Source organism: Natrix helvetica (assembly GCF_964273705.1).
Source record: "Natrix helvetica genome assembly, chromosome: 11".
In the NCBI taxonomy this organism is placed as follows: Eukaryota; Metazoa; Chordata; class Lepidosauria; order Squamata; family Natricidae; genus Natrix; species Natrix helvetica.
This window is the reverse complement of record NC_138562.1, coordinates 16985311-17009237: the sequence shown is the minus strand read 5'-3', so window position 1 is coordinate 17009237 and position 23927 is coordinate 16985311. Positions and strand designations below refer to the sequence as shown.

The 23927-nt window shown below is 37.9% G+C and overlaps 1 protein-coding gene across 3 annotated transcripts in view; it reads left to right on the top strand.

Annotated features, from left to right (window-relative positions):
* Positions 1-23927, top strand: part of STAG2 (STAG2 cohesin complex component) — a 46694-nt gene that overhangs the window by 1830 nt on the left and 20937 nt on the right. For 2 of the 3 annotated variants that reach the window (XM_081964167.1, XM_081964166.1), the window contains exons 2-10: positions 16223-16377; positions 16744-16822; positions 17893-18054; positions 19232-19328; positions 19783-19859; positions 20814-21018; positions 22628-22779; positions 23346-23419; positions 23523-23646. In XM_081964167.1, the coding sequence (XP_081820293.1) occupies positions 16334-16377; positions 16744-16822; positions 17893-18054; positions 19232-19328; positions 19783-19859; positions 20814-21018; positions 22628-22779; positions 23346-23419; positions 23523-23646 (1014 nt within the window). In that variant the 5' untranslated portion in view covers positions 16223-16333. Of the gene's footprint in view, positions 1-1408; positions 1548-16222; positions 16378-16743; positions 16823-17892; positions 18055-19231; positions 19329-19782; positions 19860-20813; positions 21019-22627; positions 22780-23345; positions 23420-23522; positions 23647-23927 lie in introns of those variants that run through there. The other variant, XM_081964168.1, reaches the window with a different exon arrangement.

Here is a 23927-nt window from a genome sequence, read left to right as displayed (position 1 = left end):
GGTCTGCCTGCTGCTCCCTTCCCCAAGAGGCCTGGCGATGCGGGGAGTCGCGCCTGTCCTCCTTTTCCGGGGAAGAAGCGCTTGCCTGCCAGCCCCTGTTTCGCCCCCCAGGTGAGGCATTGCAGCCGGACCAAAGTCCCCTTCCTTCCTTCTGCTGACTTTCGGGAGAGGGACGGATGAGGAGGGGAGGCTTCCCTCCCCCCAGCTTTAACCCCCCCAACTCCCTATTAAACCCCCGCCGCCCCCAATCCTTGGGGACACCCAACACCTTCCTCCGTCCCTTTCCCTCCTCCCAAAGCGGGAGGGTTGTCGGAGCAGTTGCGCGGCTTCTGCCGGGTTTCAAGCGGCGCTTTGGACACGTCGCCTCCCCTCCTCCTCCTCCTTTCCCCCTGGTCTCTTTATGGTGGCCAGTTTCCTAGTCGGGCCGAGGAGGAAGGGGGAGGGGGAAGCGGCCCTTTCCCCGAGCGCTTTTTGATGTCTTTTTGATGACGGGTGTCCCGCTGGGTCGCTGGCGGGGGGGGGGGGCAGGGGAGCGGAAGCGGCAGGCTGTTTCCAGCCTTTGGACTCCCCCCCCCCTTTTGGCGCCAGTTTTGGTTGAGATCTCGCTGGTCGCCCCCCTTCCCCTCCCCTCCCCTCCTGCGCGCAGTCCAAAGCCAGCTCTCACCCAGGTAGGAGTTGAACTGGTGGAGCTTTTGTTTTTTTAACCCCCCCCCTCTCTTTAAGGAATGGAGAAGAAAGTTGCCTGTGGGATTTTATTTTGCCATTTGGTGGGAAGTAAAAATAAGCAAGGTGGCAAGAAAAAAAAAGGGGGGGGAGAAATCGGGTATAGCAAGGCTGTCCAGTCGGTTTCTTTTGGGGTGGGCAGCAGGGTTGAGAAGGAACCTTTGACTTGAGCTCCTAAAAGGCCGCCAGGGCAGGCTTAGACGACCATCCCCCCTACACTCCCCAAACTCCCCCTCCCCAGTTGAACTCCCTTTCAGGACGAGCGGGGATCAAAAGCCTTTGGCTGGGTCAGCCGGCCTAAAGAGTCCCTGCGGCTGTCCGAGGTTCTCCACGCCGCGGCCGCAGTCCTTATTCGGCGGTTCCTGTCCCTGAGTCGGGGGGGGGGGCAAGGGCAAGGGCGTAAAGGAGGAGGCGCCTCGGGCTGCCACACCCCGTGTTTGTTTCCTTCTTCTCCCCGAGAGGACTGGCTGGCTCGGGGTCCCGCTCCCCTTTGCAGGTTCTGGCTGGGTTTTGCGCAGATGGCCGGCGGAGCCTGGCATTTCCTTGTTGGAAAGAGCCTCTCCCCCCCCCCACTTCCACCCCCAAATCTCTCTCTTTTTGCCAGCCCCCGGGGAGGGTGGGGAGTCAGGTTACCGAAGTGCGTCACACGCTCTTTCTGGATGCTGGGGCCTTTGCTCGGCAGCCGCTTGGCTTTCTCCTCCTCCCCCCCTCCTTTATCTCGCTAGCAGCAGGCATGCATAGCCTGGTTTATGGGGAAGGGGAAAGCGGGGTTGCAAAGTACTTGAGGGGGTTTAGGACCCGCACCCGTTGGCCCTGCTTTGAAGGTGCGCTTGGAAAGTCTCCTTGCAAAAACCTTTTGGGGAGTGGGGGAGGATTGGCAAAGGAGCAAATGTTAAGGTGTCATTCTTGGGAGGGGGACACTTAGTTTAAGAAGCTGCGTAATGGAGGGTACCCCATAAAGTTCATCCGGAGGCTTTTAGGGCAGAACTTTTATTGAAGAAGCCGGGTCTCAAGTATGCCCTGTTTTTCAATTTAGGCTGTGCCTGGCTTTTATTGTTATTATTTTTTTGCCATTCTCCAGATGTCTTGGTGACTTTTTCTCTAAAATGACAAATATCTTGTAAAGGAAAGGCACTCTAGCCCCTCAAGAACAAGGTTGTGTTTTCCATTATATAACAAGAATGCTTGAAAGCTTACAAAACATTTGTTAATGTTGGAATATATACAGACTTCTGGGAAACTGTTTCAATTCTGTGAGTAAGAAAAAATGGCTGATAAGTGAAGCATTGAAGATTCTACCATTTATTACAGTTGTGGATTTGAGCCACCATACTAGAGTGGCATTTAAGGTGGCAGTAGGTTGATTTTTTTTTTCTGGCAGAAGTAGCATGCCTAGCTTTTCCTAGCCTTCACATAACCAATTAGGATTAAAATATTCAATTATGTACTTTTCTCTCTCCCACACATTTTCATGGATACTAGAAGAAGACATTCTTGTGAAAATTTGTGTGAATATCTTTAGTGGTATAAATTAAATTTTACTTAGACCATTGATGCATAAGTATACAGTAACAAATCCCAAGTACAGTATTTTACTTTGCCCCCAAAACATAGAACTGTCGCACCACTTGCTGCTGTCCATTTTTTTTAACAAGATATGGAAACCAGTTATGATTTGGAAGTTATGTTTGTTGGTTTCTTTTCTCCGATGAAGAAATGCAGCCAGTAAATTAACTTGGCAAAAATATGGGAGGTTATATTTTAGTTACTCTGGTGAATCTGTTACTTTGCATATCCCAGTATATGTGGTAGTTTTGATGGGAAATAATAACAAATCATAACAAGTTTAATTTTTCTAATGTAAATTCATGGCAGACTGATATGCTGATGTAGGTGTGACTGGAATTTTGTTTTTCAAGTGTGAGACTTATTGTGCTGGTTACTAGAACTGGTTTTATATTCTTATTCTAATAGTGTCTTCTCCAAACATCTGTGGGAAGGCTATCCTAGTCTTTATTGCAAAATCCCAGGTGATAAGGTTACAAACACAGATCTACGTAGTCTGATATCAAATGACAACATGACCTATTGAATCATTTACGTTTTAGCAGAATGATTCAGATTTAGTGAAATAGATAGGTAATGAAAAATATAGATGTGAAATTGCTTAGGTAGGATTATTTTGAGAATGTATTCATTCATAAGAAAATATATCTGCAGTCAGTTATTTTCTTTTGGCACTTTTCACATATAGATATAATGTTGGGATATGCTTATTCTGAGAAAAATATTTTTCTCTTAAGAGAATTCTATGTTGTGGGTCTGTTTCTGGAAGTAATATTCTCACACTCATATATTTCAATTTATTTGAACTTGCAGTCATTTGCAGCTCATATATAATCCCTCAAAACGTTATTGACTTTATGTACAAGTTGTTAAGTTCAGCATACAATAGGCTTAATTTCATGTTTCAAAGACAGCTCTAACAATAACAGTGTGAAAACAATTGATTTTCTCTTGTCTTCCTTTTAAATAGAAATTGCAAATGCAATTTTTATACATGGGGGAGAGGAGGTTGTAGCAAGATATTGTACACTTAGTTCTTGCACATTCAATTCCATACCTGACATGTTCTTTGTCCCTTTGGGGAGAGGGGGCGGTCTATAAATTAAATAAAATTAAATTAAAAATTTGTATGCTAAGAAACAAAGAAAAAAATTAAAGCTCGTGGTATTTTTTTATATTTCCCCAGACCATTTCCCTATCTTACAATCTTATATATCTTGCTATTATTGAAACTCATGTATTCTAGGTCATTCAAATTACCTAATTTTGTGAATTATCATTTAAATAATTTGCCTTTGGAAAGTAAGATTTGACCCCATTAACAGATATAGGCAAGTGAATAGGTTCTTGATTCACTGGTTTTTTTTTTTAAACTAAAGTGCCAATTTAGTAGTCTCCAGAATAAGGACTGTTTGCAGATGATAAGCATTTCATGTGTGTGTGTGATATAATGGCCTAGAATAGATAATGTATATTTGACAGTTGCTCTTTACTATAAGCACATTCACTTCACATTTTCTGAAACTATTGTTCATTTTTTTTAAGAAAGCATATTTCATTCCACAAATTCATAATGTTCTGTGTCGAAAAGCATTCCTATTATTCCTTGTACAGATAGGCACTTAATATATTGTAAGTTCTATCATAGTTCCAAGTCAGATCCTCCTGATTATAAATTTATTATGCCATAGCGTTTCACCATATTAGGATTGGGTCACTTGCTAAAGTGATGTAGCTACTCAGCCATTTAACTACAGACTTGAGCAGAAATGGGCCCTCTGTTACACTACTAATCAGCTCCATCAATTGAAGTATTCACACATTTATAACAGTTTGATAAACATGTTTGTATGTTCTTTAATCTGTTAAAAAATTATTAGCTTGCTTACAGGACTGGGTTATTGAAGCTTAGAATTATTATTGGAGTCAAGGATTGGGTTTTTTTTTATCCATACCCAAATAGTTTATTTTGCTTTGATTTATTATGTTCACTTAGACCTGCTTGAACAATTTTATTATGACCTTACCCTTCTTGGCAGCACTTCGGCCCTCTAAAGAGTTCTTTGGTAGATTTATAGACAGTATTTGCCCTTGCTAGAAATCCCTAGTTTAATTTCTTTTTAAGTGAAGACGTTGGTGAGCATTGTTAGTTGGAGAACGAATGGATAAACCGTATACTTACCTTAAAAGTTTGTGAGCCAACACTGGTTACTTCACTGGTTACATGACTAATCACCTAGTCACATCTTAACTTTTTATTGTTTGGAAATTTGGATACGAGAACACTCCGGTGATAGCCTCTGTTACATCCCAATTTATATAGACCACCTGTTAGCTTTTATGGGAGTGAGTTTGGTTCACTTTGCTGCTGCTTCCACAATTTTGAAAGTTTCCCCATTTGTTGTGTTTATATTGCTGTGTGCCAATCTGCAGGGGCCAAGGGTTTCCCTAGTTGATTGTCAAGTCAAAGAAACCATTTTTGTTTTTATTCTGCAGTCATCCTAGTCCTAACTCAACTCCAGCTCTTGATGTAGGCACTGTTGCTACTTCTTTATGCTTAAGCAGGGGTGTCAAACTTGATTTCATTGAGAGCCACATCAGGGTTGTGTTTGACCTTGGGGAGCTGGGTGTGGGTGTGGACAGGTAGACGTCACTCATGTCGGGGCGCAGGTGACCTGAGGGCTCTGCCAATGAAAACGGGCTCCTGTGCTCAGTTCTCAGCTGCGATTGTCTCCTTCAACCCTGTGCCAGTGAAAACTGAGCTCAGGAGGGCCGCACACGACCCTCCCTAGCTCTGTTTTTGCTGTCAGAGGCACCGTGGGACAGTCCTTTGCTGTTTCCAGGGTGGCCCTGCAGGCCAATCTAAGCAACCCGCAGGCCAAATCCGACCCCTGGGCCTTGAGTTTGACACCCCTGGCTTAGGGGTCTCGCAAGTGACTTGCTTTTTAAAAAAATAATAAAACTCCTAACATTTCAGGCTTGGGTGAACCATTATTTGTGCATGATTAATGAAACAAAGTGTAACAGATTTGCCTTTTTAGAACAGGGTAGTGATATTTATATCAGGTGGTATCTTTTTGTATGCAATGGAAGCCTTCTTCCATCTTTTGTAAAGTAAAATAGTATTAGCCAGCAGCCCATCTTCAAATACTTAGCAGCCCCTGGGTATTGGGAACAATACAGTATTGTATATAAACATATTTCCATGGTCTTATGGTGGCCAGAGCTTGCAGTCTTCCTATTGAAGGCTCTGTCTAGCATGGAACCTTAAACTGTATAACACCTAATTTTCAGATCCTTTGGAAGATGGTTAGATGAGACAGCTAGATCAGTGAATTATTGATTCGGCTCATCCATATTTGCAGTCTCCCTTCCCCAAACTTAACCCTGATAATGTCTTTGGGCTTAGCAGGATTATCATTGACCTAATGTTTTGCTCTCAGAAAAGCTGAATTGATAGTTACATATTGTTTGATAGAGATGAGAATGAGAGTTGGCCTTAGAAGATGAAGCAATAGAATATCTTGTATGTATAGGTGATTAAACACCACCTCCCCATTGTGATTCTTAAAACCATCTGCATTTAACTTAATCTTGGATTATTTTTAATCTTTTTTTTTTTTGTTTAAATATTGTATACATGCTAAAGAAATTATATGTATATTGAAATCCTGTTGTGTGTCTTTAGATTCCATACAGGTGGGCACTCAGGTCACTATGATTATGTATTTTTAACTATGGAATTTAATTTTGGGGTGGTATCTAGTATAGTATATACAGAAATTTAAAAAATTGGCCTTATTCTCCTTGGTTGTTTATTTCTGAAGTATTTTATCTACTCACCATGTAATTCTATGTACAGTACGTTAAAAATCATATTACCTTCAGGAAGCTTTTGTTTAAAACTCCAGCCTGAGGAGATAATTAGATAACTTAGAATTCAGCACAACAACATTAGCTTAGATCCAGAAAGTATAAAAATTAAATGTACGGAGCTGCAGCATTTTATATAACCTGCAAATTATTGTACCAACATACATCTGGAATATTTGATGATATTTTGCTTTCTGCAAAACCTGTCAGTTTACATTGGGTTTAGCAAACAGGTTGTTCCAAGGCAAAACGTGTTGGTTGGCGAGTGATGTATGATTCGTACAGGCTGGTGCCTTTCAGAGGGTTAAAAAAATCCTACAGGAAATGGAAATCAGTCCTTTCATTCCCAGAGCCCATGCAGGTTTTTTATTGACTCTCTTCCTCTAGCAAATGCAAAGGGCTAACCCTAATTGTAAGTATCCATTTATGTGTCCCTTGTATGTTCATTTCATATCCTATCCTTTAGCCTGAAAGGCGCCCTGAGCAACTTAACAATAAAATGCAGAGGATCCCCGCTGTAATACATTAAATCTAAAAAGTTCTGGAAAAGAAAAATAGTTTGCATTTTAGAAGAGATTCCTGCCTCAGAGCAGATCAGTTGCTTTTGAGGGTGGCATATTGATGTATAAGCTTTTGGGCTGTTTAAGAAAAAAATGCAAAAAAGTGGTATTCTTTGGTTTCTATAAACACGAACCCTTTTGATTTTTGCTGCTTTTTTATTCTATAAAAGTACATTGTGAAAATTATAAACAGAATTGTTGCAGTTTGGAATAAGCTTTATATTTCTATATCTGGAAAATGGTTGTTGATACTACTCCAACATGAAGATGTAGAAAATATATTATGATTTTACAGATTTTGTATGTTCGGTATATGTAATTCTGCCCAAGATTTCAATTAATATTTCTGATTTGAAGAACTCTATATATATAAAATAAAAAGCTCCTCTGTTTGGAAAACTCCAAGGCAAAATAACTAGTTATTAATAATATATACTGAGAGTAATAATATAGCTTTACTAATTGTAGATATGAAAGTTAATGTTCCCACAAGTAGACCAATATCATGGAGCTAAAGACAGTGTCATGTCTTTTTAAAATCATAATCACTAGAAGATGCATTTTTGTCCACTCCTTTAATTGACATGACATACTGCATTTTCCGCACAAGCAGGCATTATATATTGCTAACTGAAATCCTGTAATATTAATGTTTGGGCGAATGAAGCAAGACTATTGATTATACAACTAGGTTTAACAAATGGGTAAACATGTTAGAAATGTTGATCTCCACTAATATTTTTATGAGAATTGCTCTAATTAATTACTAGAGTTAAACTACAGCTTTCATTTTTATAGGTTAACTTTAAAACACTGATTTGAAAAAGAATTATCTAATTTAAACATGTCTCAAATAAAGCTTAATATTCGTTTAGTGAAATCATGTTTAATGTCTAAAAAGCATAATGTCTACAATTCTTTAGAGAACAGTGTTATCCATTTTTTCCCCATTCAAACACCTATTTAGTTCAACGGTATACAGCTGCCATGGCTAGAAGCAATTAATTGCTTATTAATGGTCCATGGAGTAAGGCAAGACTGCATGAGGCAGAAACTCCTAGGTAGCAACACTGAGGAAGGGCCATAATTCAGGGGAAATGCTTTGGACAAATGTTCTTAGGATCAGCCCTTAACAGCAGTAGGTAAAACTGAAAAATTGGCATTAATTACTCTAGAAAGCCATTTCTGGTGAAAAATATCACCCTAGATGTGTTGGTGGTTTTCTTCTATATGAGTTGGCTTATGCAACCATTTATTGGGAAGCAGTGACAGGACATGTACCTTGCAGGCTGATATTCCAAGTTTCAATCATAAAAGTCGCCAGAAGGTCAAGAAAGTTTTTGCCAGTCACAGTTGACTCTATTGAATTATGGTAGATGAAGGTGTGATCTGACTTGCTATAAAAATGATGGTGCTTTCTCTATTTGCATGTGCTCTGATTAGAATAGGGACAGATAGACGGATGGTCTTCTAACATTTTGGACTACTCTTTGATTTATCATTGGCCGTTCTCCATCGTGGCTGAGAATGGTTGCAGTTCAAATACTTGAAAGGCCTGATTCAAAAAATAAATCTTTCCATAAAAGTTGAGATAAATAAAGAAAAGCAAGATAACCATTGCATATTACATCATCAGAATATTGTCATGGTTTACAGCAAGATCTCTCAAATTTTGAGCCATTGTGGATTTGATCTTGATACATAATGGGACACAAGTTGAATGTTGGGTTCTGATATAATAGTGGTTCTCCTACTGTATCAGCTTCTATTTGCAGGTATTACTAAAGGGTAGGATAATGTGATCATTCTACTCCTCTATGTAGAAGAATACAGTAATACCTTGATAAAAGATTGTAGGAACTATTAAGAGAGGAGAAACAACTTAGTCTTGGAGAAGGGGATAGTATGAGTAACTCAAAATGATCCTCCTTTGATTCTGTTTCTTTCTGCTCAAATGTCATTACTGAAAAGAAGAGACTCAACATTTTTTCAGTTTTCTGTGCAGTGTGAAAAAGCAATGGTATTGCTTTAAAAGTTGCAGCAACTTTAATAGTTGGATTCTTTAAGAAACATAAACCATCTTTTTACACTTCTATGGAAGCCTGAAAAAACCTAGGCTGCCTAAATGAATGCCAGGGAGATGCTGTCTTGTAGTAAACCTCTTGTAAATCATCACTAAACAGAAAGTTTGGGAGGACAGTATTCAAAAGGCCAGTAGATGATTGTTGATAAAGTCAGTGAAAGTTGAAATTACATGTATTAGTTGAAATTAAGTTGGTTATGAAATATAGGCATTAGAATGAAAACATTGGCTGTTGTGATAAGCTTCAGAATTAGCATTAAATGATTATTATTCGAATGATGTTTTAAATCCTGTTTGATCATTAAGTATTAGTTAATCATTACCTTTATATGATTCAAGTTAATAATTAAAATATACATGGTGTTAAATTTCATATTGTCACACACATTAAAATATTGCCTATTCTCCCTGGAATGTAGGGGTAGTATATAAAATTCAGGGTATTCCAGGATTTATGGGTTACTGCTGTTAAAAGAACAAGACATTATTATTCTGTCCTGGAAAATTCAAAATCTGTTGATCAGGTAATCATGCCCCTCATTAATCTTAGTACATAATTTTTTAAATATTTGCTGGTATGCATATGGTTAATAAATTTCACATAAATTTATTAACCTAAAAGAACATGCATAGTTAATTTAAATTGCAGTGTGATCTTAGACCAAAATAAGTACTGTTTAAAGGATAGGCTTTAAATGTATAAAATCATTTGATGCCTAAAATTAATCATAATTAAAAGAAGGACACAGTCATTATAGCTTTAAAAAAACCTATGGTGGGAGACCAGCATGAGTAAAGTTAGCCCAGCCAGCAGTGAGAATGTTCACTGACATCTAAAAGTAGACTAGAAAAAAATGGGAAGTGTGGCCCATCAATTTATTTTATAATCAGACTCTGGTGAAAGGCATTATAGGCTTCCTGAGAAACCTAAGCAAGGTAGCTGTATTAAGGGATAAAGGTGTAATTTTTGAGTGCAAGTCTACTTGGCTAACTTAAAGTTTGGTGAATTAGAAAAAACCTTTATATCTGGTTGAGTAATACTAACTGCATTATATAATTTGACGATTTCATCTGTTGTGGCCCGATCAAGGAAACAATATGTTTTGATCCAAATTTTAAAATGCTTGGAAATAAATTTAGTATGTAATCATATTACATATTAATGTTACATGGTATTGGTGATTAGAATGCATGTAGCTGGAAATAATACCTTTTTGAAATAATATATGAACTTTCCAGCTTACTTAGCTTGGAGCAATAGCACTATGTGGTTATAAAAGCATAGTCTGCTCAGATGTTCTCTCCAGACAAGTATTTATTATTTATTACATTTATTTTCATACTATATATTCATGAGATATAATTTCATATATTGTATACATGTATCATAAATATATATTTTGATATGTTTTATATGTGTATATACATACATATCTGTGTATGCACACATATACCACAAACCTTTTTATAAAATCACCAAGCAATCAGCACAAATCATTATTCAAAGTATCAAAAATCTATAAAAAATTAAGTGGCTGCCTAGCATCGCTATAAAAAAGAAACTTCACAGATTATAACTGCGAAAACTAGCTAAACAAAACAGCGTTGACAGTCTTTGGAAATATTTGAACTGTTTTGCCACACTCTAGAGTAGATTCAAGTTATACAGGTGAAACTCGAAAAATTAGAATATCATGCAAAAGTTCATTTGTTTCAGTAATGCAACTTAAAAGGTGAAACTAATATATGAGATAAGACCCATTACATGCAAAGCAAGATAGTTCAAGCCGTGATTTATCACAATTGTGATGATTATGGCGTACAGCTCATGAAAACCCCAAATACACCATCTCAGAAAATTAGAATATTACATGCAATCAATAAAACAAGGATTGTACATAGAACAATATCGGACCCCTGAAAAGTATAAGCATGCATATGTACTCAGTACTTGGTTTGGTCCCCTTTTGCAGCAATTACTGCTTCAGTGCGGCGTGGCATGGAAGCTATCAGCCTGTGGCATTGCTGAGGTGTTATGGAAGACCAGGATGCTTCAATAGCGGCCTTCAGCTCTTCTGCATTGTTCGGTCTCATGTCTCTCATCTTTCTCTTGGCAATGCCCCATAGATTCTCTATGGGGTTCAAGTCAGGCGAGTTTGCTGGCCAATCAAGCACAGTAATCCCACAGTCATTGAACCAGGTTTTTGGTGCTTATGGCAGTGTAGGCAGCTGGAAAATGAAGTCAGCATCCCCATAAATCTCGTCTGCAGAAGGAAGCATGAAGTGCTCCAAAATCTCTTAGATGGCTGCGTTGACCCTGGTCTTGATTAAGCACAGTGGTCCAAAGTCCTGTTGCTCAGTGGTCCAAAATCCTCTTTTCTGATTTTAAGTTGCATTACTGAAATAAATGAATTTTTGTACGATATTCTAATTTTTCGAGTTTTACCTTTAACTGGTTTTCTTCCAGGAATTAGCAACAAAACTAGTTGGAATTAATTTGCTGTAAAAATCACTTCGCATTTGTTAACCTACATTTTCCCCCCTGTTTGTTTGTAAGATAAAAGCCATATTAAACCTCTAAGAGGAAACTTTTCTGATCAAACCCAGCTTGCTTTCCTTTCGCTTTCTCATTTGCTCATAAGGACACATTCCAAAGGACATCCTTCTCAGCAATGGTGCCATTGTGATAACTTTTTCCAGCCTGGGAAAAACACTTGCTAGAAATAAGGGTTGTGGTTTTTTAGAGTACTAAAGTGGGGCAACCTTCACAATGACAAAAGAAAGGCACATCAGCTGTGTTATGTTGCTGGAGAGTGTGCTTACAAAATGTGTATTTTGTGAACCTGAAGAAAGGCTATTCGTTTGCACTCTCAGCAATTGTTTTAGATGTGATTGTGAAATCTGGCAAGAATGTTGCCTGTATAAAGCAATGTATAATTTTTCTGGTTTTTCTAAAACCTGATTATTAAATACAGTTAATACTTTACTTACATATAATCTGTAATTCATACTGTTTGGTTAATATAAAATGGGAAGCAAGACATGACAGTTAGAATCCCCAAATACTTTTCAGTTAACCGTTGTTCACAATTGTATGGTACAGTCTAAAACTAGATACTGTTCATAATAAAATGGTAGTGTTTCAAAAACTTGCCTTAATTTAGCTTTATTAAATTATAGCCCGCTTCTTCAACACCCTAATAGCTTTGGATCTTGAGACAAACATCAGTTATAAAAAGCATAAAACCCTGCTTGGGTTCTCACTTATTTAGGATTCTTCCCTCTTCAACGTGGTGAGATCATGATAAGGAATCTTGTAGATAATTGGATGAAATTTAATCTTGTTAACTGTACCCTCCCCACTCTAGTAGAAGGGAGGGCAGAACTACTTAAAAGCTGCCTTGTGGGTAAAGCATGGAACATCCCAGTCAACTACTTTGTGTAAATAACTCCCACGTGAACTTCCACCCTTCATTGTCAACAGCATTAATCATCATGTAGTATTATAAGTTACCCATAGCTAACACAAAGCACATTCTTGTTTTTAACAACACCCTTATGATACATGAGCACAAGTTTCATGTATCGGAATGTAAGTGGAATTTTAAGCAAGTAAACATGAGAAAGAAAGGCTCAATCCTAGCCTACCACCCTACCAGCAGCTCCCAGAACCCTCCTGCTGGACAAAGAGAAAGGAAAACCACTTTTCTGTAACCAAGAATATAGAAACGGTTCTGAATCTGTTTTTACAGACTGGAATTCATGCTGAAGCCACTTCAGGTTAATCTTAAATAGTTTGGATAAGAATAGCCCTTGGCGAGAATATTATGTGACGAGCTTAGATTGAATCAATAGGTGACGGTGCTACAGAAATACATTTGTGAAATCCTTCTGGGTAAATTATCCACCTTGGAGCACAGGGATTTTCTTAGTGCAGCAGCCCCCAATCTTTTGGGCACCAGGGACTGGTTTCATGGAGAGAGGTTTTTCCATGGATCGGAGGGGGTGTGGTTTCACATCCCACAGATGGGGCTTTGCTTGTTTGTGCGGCCCAGTTTCTGGCATGCTACAGCCCAGTGCTGGTCCACGATTTGGGGATTAGGGGCCTCTAGTGAACTGAGAACTCTTGAGCAGTGTACGTAAACAGGCAATTAGCAAGAGCCACGGTGGCTCAGTGGTTAGAGTGCATGACTGCAGACTACTGCTGATCACTGGTTGCCAGCAGTTTGGAAGATCGAATCTCACCAGGCTCAAGGCTGACTCAGCCTTCCATCCTTCCGAGGTGGGTAAAATGAGGACCCAGATTGTTGGGGGCAAGAAGCTGACTCTGTAAACCGCCTGGAGAGGGCTGTAAAAGCACTCTGAAGCGGTATATAAGTCTAAGGGCTATTGCTATTTTCTTTGGTAGTTGTGCACATACAGCTGAAGGAAGTGATAAGTTGCAGTCCTATATATTCTGACCACTGTGTGCGATTGAGCCATGATAAACACAGCCCCCTGTATTCCCTTACTGGCCATGCTCCCTGGAATTGCTGTGATTTGGAATTTAGCAACATGCAGTGAAGGAATATCAAGCATCCATTTTCCCAGTGATGGTCTTGAATTATTCAGAGGGCAACTGCTTAACCACTGAGAAAAGAGTTGTCTCAGTGTTAAATTTGTGCAAATGTGCTGTTTGTATCTTTAAAATACAAATATTTAAACTTTCTGAATTTTGAGACTACTCATTTGAAAATATCAACACAAATGGGAAATGTAAACTACGTTAGAAAAGTGGAGTAGCGGCCTGTAAACTTAATGCTGCACTTCCATTCTTTTAGTTTTAAGATTTATATAAACAAATTAGCTTTACCAATGTACAAATACGAACTATTAAAATTTGCAACCTTAATTTAAAAAAACAACAACCCAACCCTGCAACTTCTGTTCCAAGCAAATAACTTATCCCCACTTTTATTTTTAAAGTGGCTTTTGGGCAGGAATAGTTACATTACTAAAAATCCCAGCCAGTTCAATTAAGGTGTTGCGTATTTGAGAAATGTTGTTTAGACAATTGCCAAACACGCATCTGCTCCATTGGCGGTATTTCCTGTCAAGAAGTGACTTGATCAACCTCTGGTTGACCTGTCTTAACTTGAGTTTTGGATTAGAGCTCCACCAAGTGATCTTTCAGCATGATACATTTTCTTTTTTTTTTTAAATAAGCTGATTATTATGTTTTAGCATCCCTTAGTGGCAGTTTGAAATGCAGCTTTTTTCACCTCCAAGCAATTCTCGAACTTCAGCCACAAATGAAAAATCTAGGTTTTAGTTTCACTTGAATCGGGTTTAAAGTGGATGGCATATATTTAAAGATAGGTGTATGGGAGTTTTAAGACTTTGTTTAATAAATGGTAATTCGGAGCTTTATGCAATTTGAAGGTCATCTTTATCGAGGGGGAATATTTTACATAGAAGTTGGAATTTTAAGACCTTTCTGACATTATTGTATTGAGATTTGATGCAGAATAGCAATGCATGCTGAACCATTGCAGACAAAGCATTTGTAATGCATTTCTTTGCAATCGACTTAAGTTTGCTGTGTTTCCTCATGAGAAACATGTTTTTCAATAATCTAAATAGAATTCTTTATTGGCCAAGTCTGATTGGACACAAGGAATTTGTCTTTGGTTTATACCTTCTCAGTGTACATAAAAAGAAAAGATACATTCATCACGAATCATAAGGTACAACACTTAATGATAGTCATAGTGTACAAATAAGCAATCAAATCATACTAGGAAACAATAGGATACAAGCAACAAAGTTACAGTCATACAGTCATAAGTGGGAGGAGATGGGTGATAGGAAGGATGAGAAGATTAATAGTAATAGTAATGCAGACTTAGTAAATAGTGCAACAGTGTTGAGGGAATTATTTGTTTAGCAGAGTGATGGCGTTTGGGGAAAAAACTGTTCTTGTGTCTAGTAGTAGTTCTGGTGTGCAGTGCCCTATAGTGTCATTTTGAGGGTAGAAGTTGAAATAATTTATGTCCAGGATGTGAGGGGTCTGTCAATATTTTCACAGCTCTCTTTTTGACTTGTCAGTATACAGGTCCTCAATGGAAGGCAGGTTGGTAGTAATTTAATTTAATTGTATAGTAAAGTCCTCACATTATTATAAAATTGGAAGTCTATGGAGATTCTTGGTCATCTAGGTCATGGTTGACATAAAATTGGAAGGGGCCATTTAAGTCAACAGCTGTAACCTGCTTAGTTAGTCTAGGTATTCAGATGAAAGTATCTCTGTTTGGCCTCTACTACCAGCGAAGGGGAACTGATGACAAGTAGTCTTCGACTTACGACTGCAATTGAGCCCAACATTTCTGTTGTTAAGTGAGACATTTGTTAAGTGACTTTGCCCCATCTTACGACCTTTCTTGCCACAGTTGTTAAGTGAATCATTGCAATTGCTAAAGTTAGCAATATGGTTGTTAAGTGAATCTGACTTCCCCATTGACTTTGCTTGTCAGAAGGTCGCAAAAGTTGATCACATGACTTTGGGACATAGCAACAGTCATAAGTATGAACCAATTACCAAGTATCTGACTTTTGATCATATAATCATGGGGAGGCTTCAAAGGTAACTGTGAAAAATGGTCATAAGTAACCTTTTCCAGTGCTGTTGTAACTTTGAATGGTCACTAAATGAACTGTTGTAAGTCGAGGACCACCCGTAGAGGTAGTCCTCATTTAACAACCACTCATTCCACAGCCATTAACTTACAATGATGTTGAATGATCAATAGTTGTGATCTGATGTTGCAGTGTCTCATGGTCATGCAATAGTATTTCAGCCTTAAATGTACATGGTTCAGTTTTGCACAAATATTAAACCCTCTGAAAGATCCTGAATATGATGAGAGCTTGCTCTCTGAGAAGTAGGGGAAAAAGGAAGATAGAAACCATCATTTTTAAAGGAAATAAAACCACTTGCATTATTTTGGTCAGAAGCACTTATATAACGAAACGGTATTGTGATCCTTTTATGTACATGTGCAAAATGACTGCATTTGGGATTCTGCATACAGTTGTGGTCAGCCAGCCAAACAATTACCAAGCAGCTTCAAGAAAAGATTCCCCCCCAAAATATGACTAAAATAATGACGATTGAAGTACTTTTCTAACAATGTGATTATGTCCGTGACATATTTTATAGAATTTTGGAGCATTTGTTTAGATGGAAAACTCAAGACTATTTTTTTAAAAAAAACTTTTTCATATTTTTGCTTGACAGTTGGGATGCTCATTAGACCCAGAGAAGGTTACAAAATAAATAAAATAAAATAAAAAAGGTTAATGGGGAAACATTGTTGCATTGTTAACAAAGCACAGGAAATTGGACAACTTCCATTAACTGTTACTTTGTTTTTGACAGGCATAGACTACTACAATAATCGAAGAAAGTGACAAGCAAGTACGGCTATTATCAACAACTGTTTTTTGAATGTATTTCTAATACAATAGTAGCCCAGAAGATGATAAAGAAATGATAGCAGCTCAAGAACCAACAACTAATTTTGCCCTGATTCAGTAAGTAACTTAAAATTATTAATATCAAATTAGAGAGTGACAATAAAGTTTTCATTTTGCTTTTCTTTGTAAAACGTAGACGTAGGGAAAAAACGTATTTTCTTTGGTTTGTGGTTTAAATTAACTCCTATGATTCCTCTATTTACTGATGAATGCTGGCAACTTGTGGATTTGAATTTCCTCATTTAATTTGAGTTGTGGACCGAATATTTTTCTTTTTAGAAAATTCCTATGCTTTCCTATGCATGCAGTATTGAAAAACTAATTTAAGTGAATGTAGCATGTCCAGAGTATATTATATTGCATCAAAGCAATGATATAAACATGATATAAAGTGGAATAAATATGTAAAATATTTCTTTCCAGGGAATCTGAAACACACTTTTCTTCAGATACTGACTTTGAAGATATAGAAGGAAAAAATCAGAAACCAGGAAAAGGAAAGGTGTGTGTATCTCACATTCTCAGTCTATGTATGAGGTTGTAAGAGTAGCAGTAGTTTAACGTTGCTATATGAAAAGGCAGTGCATCTGTGAGATTATTTAAATAAATTAAGAATGTCATAAAAACACTTGACTAAAACTTGACTAAAAAAGCTGGCAACACCTGAGACATATTCTCCTCTGTATTGTGCTTCAACTTTTTATTTCATTGAGTGGATTGTCAGGTCATATGTAAAATGGTGGCACAGTGGTTAGAATGCAGCATTGCAGGCTAACTCTGCCCACAGCCAGGAGTTTGATTCTGAATGTCTCAAAGTTGACCCAGCCTTCCGAGGTGGGTAAAATGAGCACTCAGATTGTTGGGCGCAAGATACTGATCTGTAAAGCGCTTAAGAGGGCTGCAAAGCCCTGTAAAGTGGAATATAAATCTAAGTGCTGTTGCTAAATGGGAAGGGAGGGAGGGCAGGCCCTGGTGGCACAGTGGTTAGGATGCAGCATTGCAGGCTAGCTCTGCTCACTGCCAGGCGTTTGATCCTGACTGGCTCAAGGTTGACTCAGCTTTCCATCCTTCCGAGGTCGGCAATACGCTGACTCTGTAAACCGCTTAGAGAGGGCTGTAAAGCCCTGTGAAGTGATGTATAGGTCTAAGCACTGTTGCTATTGCTAAACAAATAAAGATTTCCCCTCTCCAATTTTGTCTGACTTTAAGCGACAGTGCTCATCTCCATTTCTTGGCTGAGGGAGCCAGCGTTGTCTGAAGACATTTCTGTGGTCCTGTGGCCAGCATAGCTATACGCCAAAGGCACACACACAATAACGTTACCTTCCCACCCAAGTGGTACCTATTAGTCAATTCACATTTTGCATGCTTTTGAATTGCTAGGTGGGCAGGAGCAGGGGCAAATTTTGGGAGCTCATCCCGTTGCGAGTATGTCAATGAAAACTTAACACCCCCCCCCCAAAGATAAACAAACCAAACTCCCTCAACATATCCATTTATTCAAGTAAAAAAATGCACATTCTTATTTTTTTTACCCGTTAAGTTGCTAACCTGGGCTTTTCCTTCGTACAGACCTGCAAAAAGGGGAAAAAGGCTGCAGGAGAAAAAGCCAAAGTTGGAAATGGAGGAGGAAAGGGAGGCGGACTAAATCGAATGAATGGGCATCATCAGCAGAATGGTGTGGAAAACATGATGTTGTTTGAAGTCGTTAAAATGGGCAAGAGTGCTATGCAGGTAACTCTACTTATCAAAAGTGTTGTTGTTTTGAGAGTGGGGAGGAAATATGTTTCAGTTTCAGGTCAACTCCATCTTAAAATGTACTCCCAGTTCCAGATTTCTTAATGAATATCCAAATAATGATTTGAAGTTCACTTATTCAACACGGTTTTAAAACTAAGCACAGTTTCTACAGCATGCTGCTATAATCATTCTATCAATCAGTTTAATGAAAAGAAAGACTAGGGGTGACATGATAGCATTGTTCCAATATCTCAGAGCTTGCCACAAAAAAGAGGGAGTCAAGCTATTCTCCAAAGCACCTTGAGGGCAGGACAAGAAGCAATGGGTGGAAACGAATCAAGGAGAGAAGCATCCTAGAACAGAGGAGAAATTTCCTGACAGTTACAACAATTAATCAGTGGAACAACTTGCCTCCAGAAGTTGTGAATGCTCCAACACTGGAAGTTTTTAAGAAGAGATTGGAAAATCATTTGTCTCAAATATTATAGGGTTTCCTCACTAAGCAGGGGGTTGGACTAGAAAACCTCCAAGGTCCCTTCCAGCTCTGTTATTCTTTTGTGAATGTATAGACCCAAGGCTTTCTGGAGTTGACTCTCCCATAGACTTTATTGATAAACACTTGCATGTATATTTATTTGGGTGTCACCCCATTGTTTGAGACTTGGGCTTGCAGCATAATTTTAAATACCTGTGTTTTTTCCTAAAATCAAATATAGTTTATATCTAGAAAAGAAGTGGGCATTGCTGGTCTATGACGATAATAAAGATTTGATTTGAAAAGTAGTTTGATTTGATTTGAAAAGAAGACCCACCTTGTAATTACACTACTGTAAATAGTTGCAGGACAGATTTAAATTGAATCCAATATGTGCAATTTACTTTTGTCCGTTTTAACTTTTAACCCTGTTACAAAGTAAAGTAGGTCACAAATCAACCTTAGGCAGACATGAGGATTGTCTTAAGCTTCGACTAACCTTGGCTTAAGTTTATCAGACTCTTTTGGAAAAACCAATACACCAGTTTTTGGTTTCTGAAAACAATGTTTTGGAGAAGTGGGACAACCGTGGAAACCTCGGGGTATAAAAGAAGAGTTTTGGGGTGATGATTGTGTGTTTGTAGATAGAGAGTAACAATAAGCATCCCTAATTTAACGCTGGCTTTATTATCTTAGTCTGTGGTGGATGACTGGATAGAATCCTACAAACATGATAGAGATATAGCGCTTCTGGACCTCATCAACTTCTTTATTCAATGCTCAGGTTGCAAAGGTAAGATTTCTATTGGGGGGTGAGTTTTATTCCATATTAATTTAATTTAAAAAAATCTTCACGTCCCTTATTTGCTAGTATTCTATCCCATTACGACTAGAACTTCCCATAATAAATAGTACTTTTCGCAATTCCTTTATAATGTCTCTTTTCTCCCTTTTTTCAACTACTTGAATATAGTGGGGGTTTTCCCCCCTCCAAATTTACAATTGTATTCTGGCTTTTCAGAGACTGAGAGCTTGCTGATGCATGATGCGTATTAAAAAAAAATGTATGTCACTTTTAAAAGAGTTGCCTATGTAGAACTATCAAATTGCAGTTATTCCTATCTATGCACTTTAAACATTTCAGTCAGAAAAGGACACATTTTGTTTTGTGGTGTTATTGCCTGAACAGCATTTTTTAATCCTTTGAAGTTTGAGATTTCATGGTGTTCCCATTCTGTGATTTCTAGGGGTTGTAACAGCAGAGATGTTTCGACATATGCAAAATTCAGAAATAATTCGAAAAATGACTGAAGAGTTTGATGAGGTAAAACGGAGGTGTTTAAATTTACATTTTCAAAACTCATTGCTATATATGTCTTAACATTCTTTATACTAAGACGTTTCTGAAGTAGCAACTGTGGCTCTTTCAGTTGAAAATGCATCTTGTTTTTGTGGTTTCTGTTCCTGCGACTGTTTTTTAAGTGGATTCGTGGGAGGTGAAGAATTAACTCTGGAGGGCAGAGGGAATCTCAGTTCATTGGCAACAGTGATAATGTTTCAGGTAGCTGAGTATCTTTTCAACTTAGCACTTCCCTTTTAAGAACATATTTATTAACAGGATGTATAGGAAAAATCGTTGGAAAATTCTGTGCACAGGTAGTCCTCAACATATGACCGTAATTGAGGCCAGAATTATGGTTAGAAGTCATGCTGGTCATTAAAAGAGTCACCATGTGATTGTACCTAATTTTATGATCTTTTTTCTGGCAGCTGTTAAGTGAACCACTGTGGTTATTAAACACTACAGTGGCAAATCCATTGTCTGCAATGGGCATTTTTTGTAAATGCTAGTTTCCCTGCAGAAAATATCTTAATTTAATTTAATTTAATTAGCACTTCTAGACCGCCCCCTCTCCCAAAAGGGACTTAAATTGCAGTCATGTGACCAAGGGATGAAAACAGTCATAAATGCAGATCAAATTACCGTGGGAGTGGTCGCTAAGCGTCCATCAACTTCCTACATATTTTTAACTTTTTTACATTAACTTTTTAATTACTTTCTGGTTGCCTTTGTTCTGGTCTACAAACAAAAGGTAAAATAATGTTGAGGGGGGGGGGGGAAACGCAGTTAAAATACAAATCTTGTCTGTTGTGAAATACATATCCGTGTGGAAGATGAATAAGATCTCTCTTGGTTCATTGGGACATTTTAACCTTTTACTTGAATTAGCCAGATAATGCAATGCTTTTTGTGCAATTGACACATTCTGTATTTTAGGACAGTGGGGATTATCCGCTCACCATGGCTGGTCCCCAGTGGAAGAAATTTAAATCAAGTTTTTGCGAGTTCATTGGCGTGTTGGTCCGGCAGTGTCAGTATAGCATCATATATGACGAATACATGATGGACACCGTGATTTCACTACTTACAGGACTATCAGACTCTCAAGTCAGGGCATTTCGACATACTAGCACACTGGCAGGTAAAACATTCATCTGCTTGATTTCTTTTTTTAAAAAATGCTGAAAGTCAATCCCAACTGTCAAATCCTTCTAGATGGTTTGAAATATTTTCATTTAAAAGAATTTAGGTTTAGGAGTCTTAAGAGAAAACGACTTGGGAGTGATTTATTTATTTATTTTGCCTACGTTTCTATATGTATCCTTCTCTTTGGTTTTCTTTAAGCAGGGATAAACCCAGGTAGTTTTAAAGTTAAAAATTAAAGAATTGGCCAACATGCTGAGCTTGTCTTAACATACCTCCTCTAACTGCTTGCTCTTGCTATGCAAAGTGATTCAGGTGGAAAACTACTGCTTGAGAGATGCTGCTCTATTTCTTTGAAATACAAATTTAACAAAATAAAATGCTTCTCCTTGTGAAACTTGTCAAGAACCCACCCCAGCATCCCTTCGATGGAAAAAAAAGTTATTGCTCTGCAAGGACAGAAGGATGTTACAATTGATTTTTAGCCCAAGTGAAGCCTCCATCACCAGTTTTTTCGCCTCCGGAACGGCAAAGTCAGGCTTCCCAAACCCAGCAGGTTAAATTTGCTTCATAATCGCTCTACGGAATGGACAGTTAACCTCAAAGTGTGCCCTGATTTCCTCTCTGAGAAGACTAGAAACTACTTCCTGCTCTAAAAAGAAACATTTCCAGAAAGGGATGAACCTTCAAACCATCATTGAAACTCTCGTATGAGTCTTATTTTGGAGTGGGAGGAATAAACCGATGCAAAGACTAGACCATCCAGTTTCTCACGCAGCAGTTTGATAACTATCTTCAAAGAGCAGAAATAATAAAACAGCCATTAAGTGAATGAGAATGAGGTTTCCTGGGGTGCTTTCCAGCCACTTGTTCAAAGTTCAGTGCATTATACCATAATAACTGGCCCTGGAACAATTGTTACATTCCTTCTTGAACAAAAAGAGTTAACGTAAGCCCTTTAGTAACTGAGCCAGCGTAATTCAGTTCACTTTCATGTTTCTTTTCAAAAGATCCTAAGTAGTCCATAAGTAGATAGATAAATAAGATAAATGAATAAAATGAGAGTGCAAATGTGAAAGGGTGAATTTTAATTGACGTGAATATTTTGTCCTGGGATAAAATATGGAAAGTGTTGCCTGAATTTTGTATTCCTTCTCAGTTTTTTTGTGTGTGACTAATCTCTTACCCTATCCCTTCTCTGTAGGTAGCTAAACCATTCAGTTAATGAATATTGCCTTTGTATAAAATAGATTCCTAATCCTGAAATTAATCATTCAAAACCTTACTAAAATTTTATTTCTGTTCCTTTTCTGATAAAGAAACCATTCAGTTATGAATATGTCCTTTATATACATAAAATGGACCCCTAATCCTGAAATTAATCATTTGAAATCTTACTAAAATTTATTTATATGCCACTTTTTCTTTTGACACTTAAAGACAGCATGATTTAACCCTCTCTACTGCAATCCCCTCCCCCAAACAACAATCCTGCACTTGTGTTTAGTGTAGTATGGCATTTTTGTATCCATATCATTTTTCAGGCTTGTTGATTATATTATTCTATACATTAGGACTGATTTTCATTCTCTCTTGGCACTTTACAGCTATGAAGCTAATGACTGCGTTAGTAAATGTGGCATTAAATTTGAGCATTAATATGGACAATACACAACGACAGTACGAGACGGAACGAAATAAAATCATTGGAAAACGAGCTAACGATAGACTGGAACTCTTGCTGCAGAAAAGGAAGGAGGTTAGAATGGTTACCTGACAAAGAGGGAACTATGGGAAATATTGGTATCCCCCCCCCCCCATGAAAAAGTTAGAAGTAAAAGTTTATGAAAAACTTTCCTGAACTTTTCAACTGAAAAAAAAATGCTATCATTTGATGCCTGTGAAATACACAGTTATCTCTCTGCTCCTGGGGTAAATCTGAAGAGAGATATGTTGTCCCAAAGACTTAACCCAAGTGAAAGGAAGGGGCAAATCTCTAAGATTCAATTAAAACAGATTTTCATTCCAACTCTTTATTTCTTCTGCCTGACCCTTAGAAAGAGGTAAATTAGGGAAAGAGGTCTTCTAGCCCAGGGGTGTGCAACTCTGGCCTCTTTAGGACAGGTGGACTTCCAACTCAGAATTCCTGAGCTAGCCATATACCTGTGATTGAAACCTTCAAACAATTATTAATTTTGCATTGTTTTATTGCCTAAGCATGTATCTGTAAAACTGCAGCACGTTCATTTAAGTATAATCTTTATTGTCATTGTACTTAAATACAACGAAATTGGTTTGCCATTTGTCAGTTTCTGTGTTTTTCAGCTTCAAGAAAATCAGGATGAAATAGAAAACATGATGAATGCAATTTTTAAGGGTGTATTTGTTCATAGGTACAGGTAAGTCCAATTGCTGTGTATTTAAGCTTCATTTTAAGATGCATTCTATTTTTTTTCTTTTTAACACCACACTTCATTTTCTTTACGTATTGTTCCTTTTCAGGGATGCGATTGCTGAGATTAGAGCAATATGTATTGAAGAAATTGGAATTTGGATGAAGATGTATAGTGATGCCTTTCTCAATGACAGCTATTTAAAATATGTGGGGTGGACAATGCATGACAAGGTAAAGCATTGAATCCTACTTTCTGCTGCAATTTATTGAGCAGAGAAAATAAGGCACAAAAATTGATGCCTCCCTTTTTCTTAATCCACATTGTAATAATTGATTACTTTTAAGAGAAATAATTCAGTTTTACATTTCACGAGTTCAGTGTCCAAATGATCTAACAGCAGGGTGTAAAATCATAAGGCTGGATTTCTTTTCTAGCTGGGACAGAATAAAACTTTTTTTTTTCAAATAGCAGCTGTTCTGTGCCTTGGTTTTCAATCTGTTTCAAGGCTGAA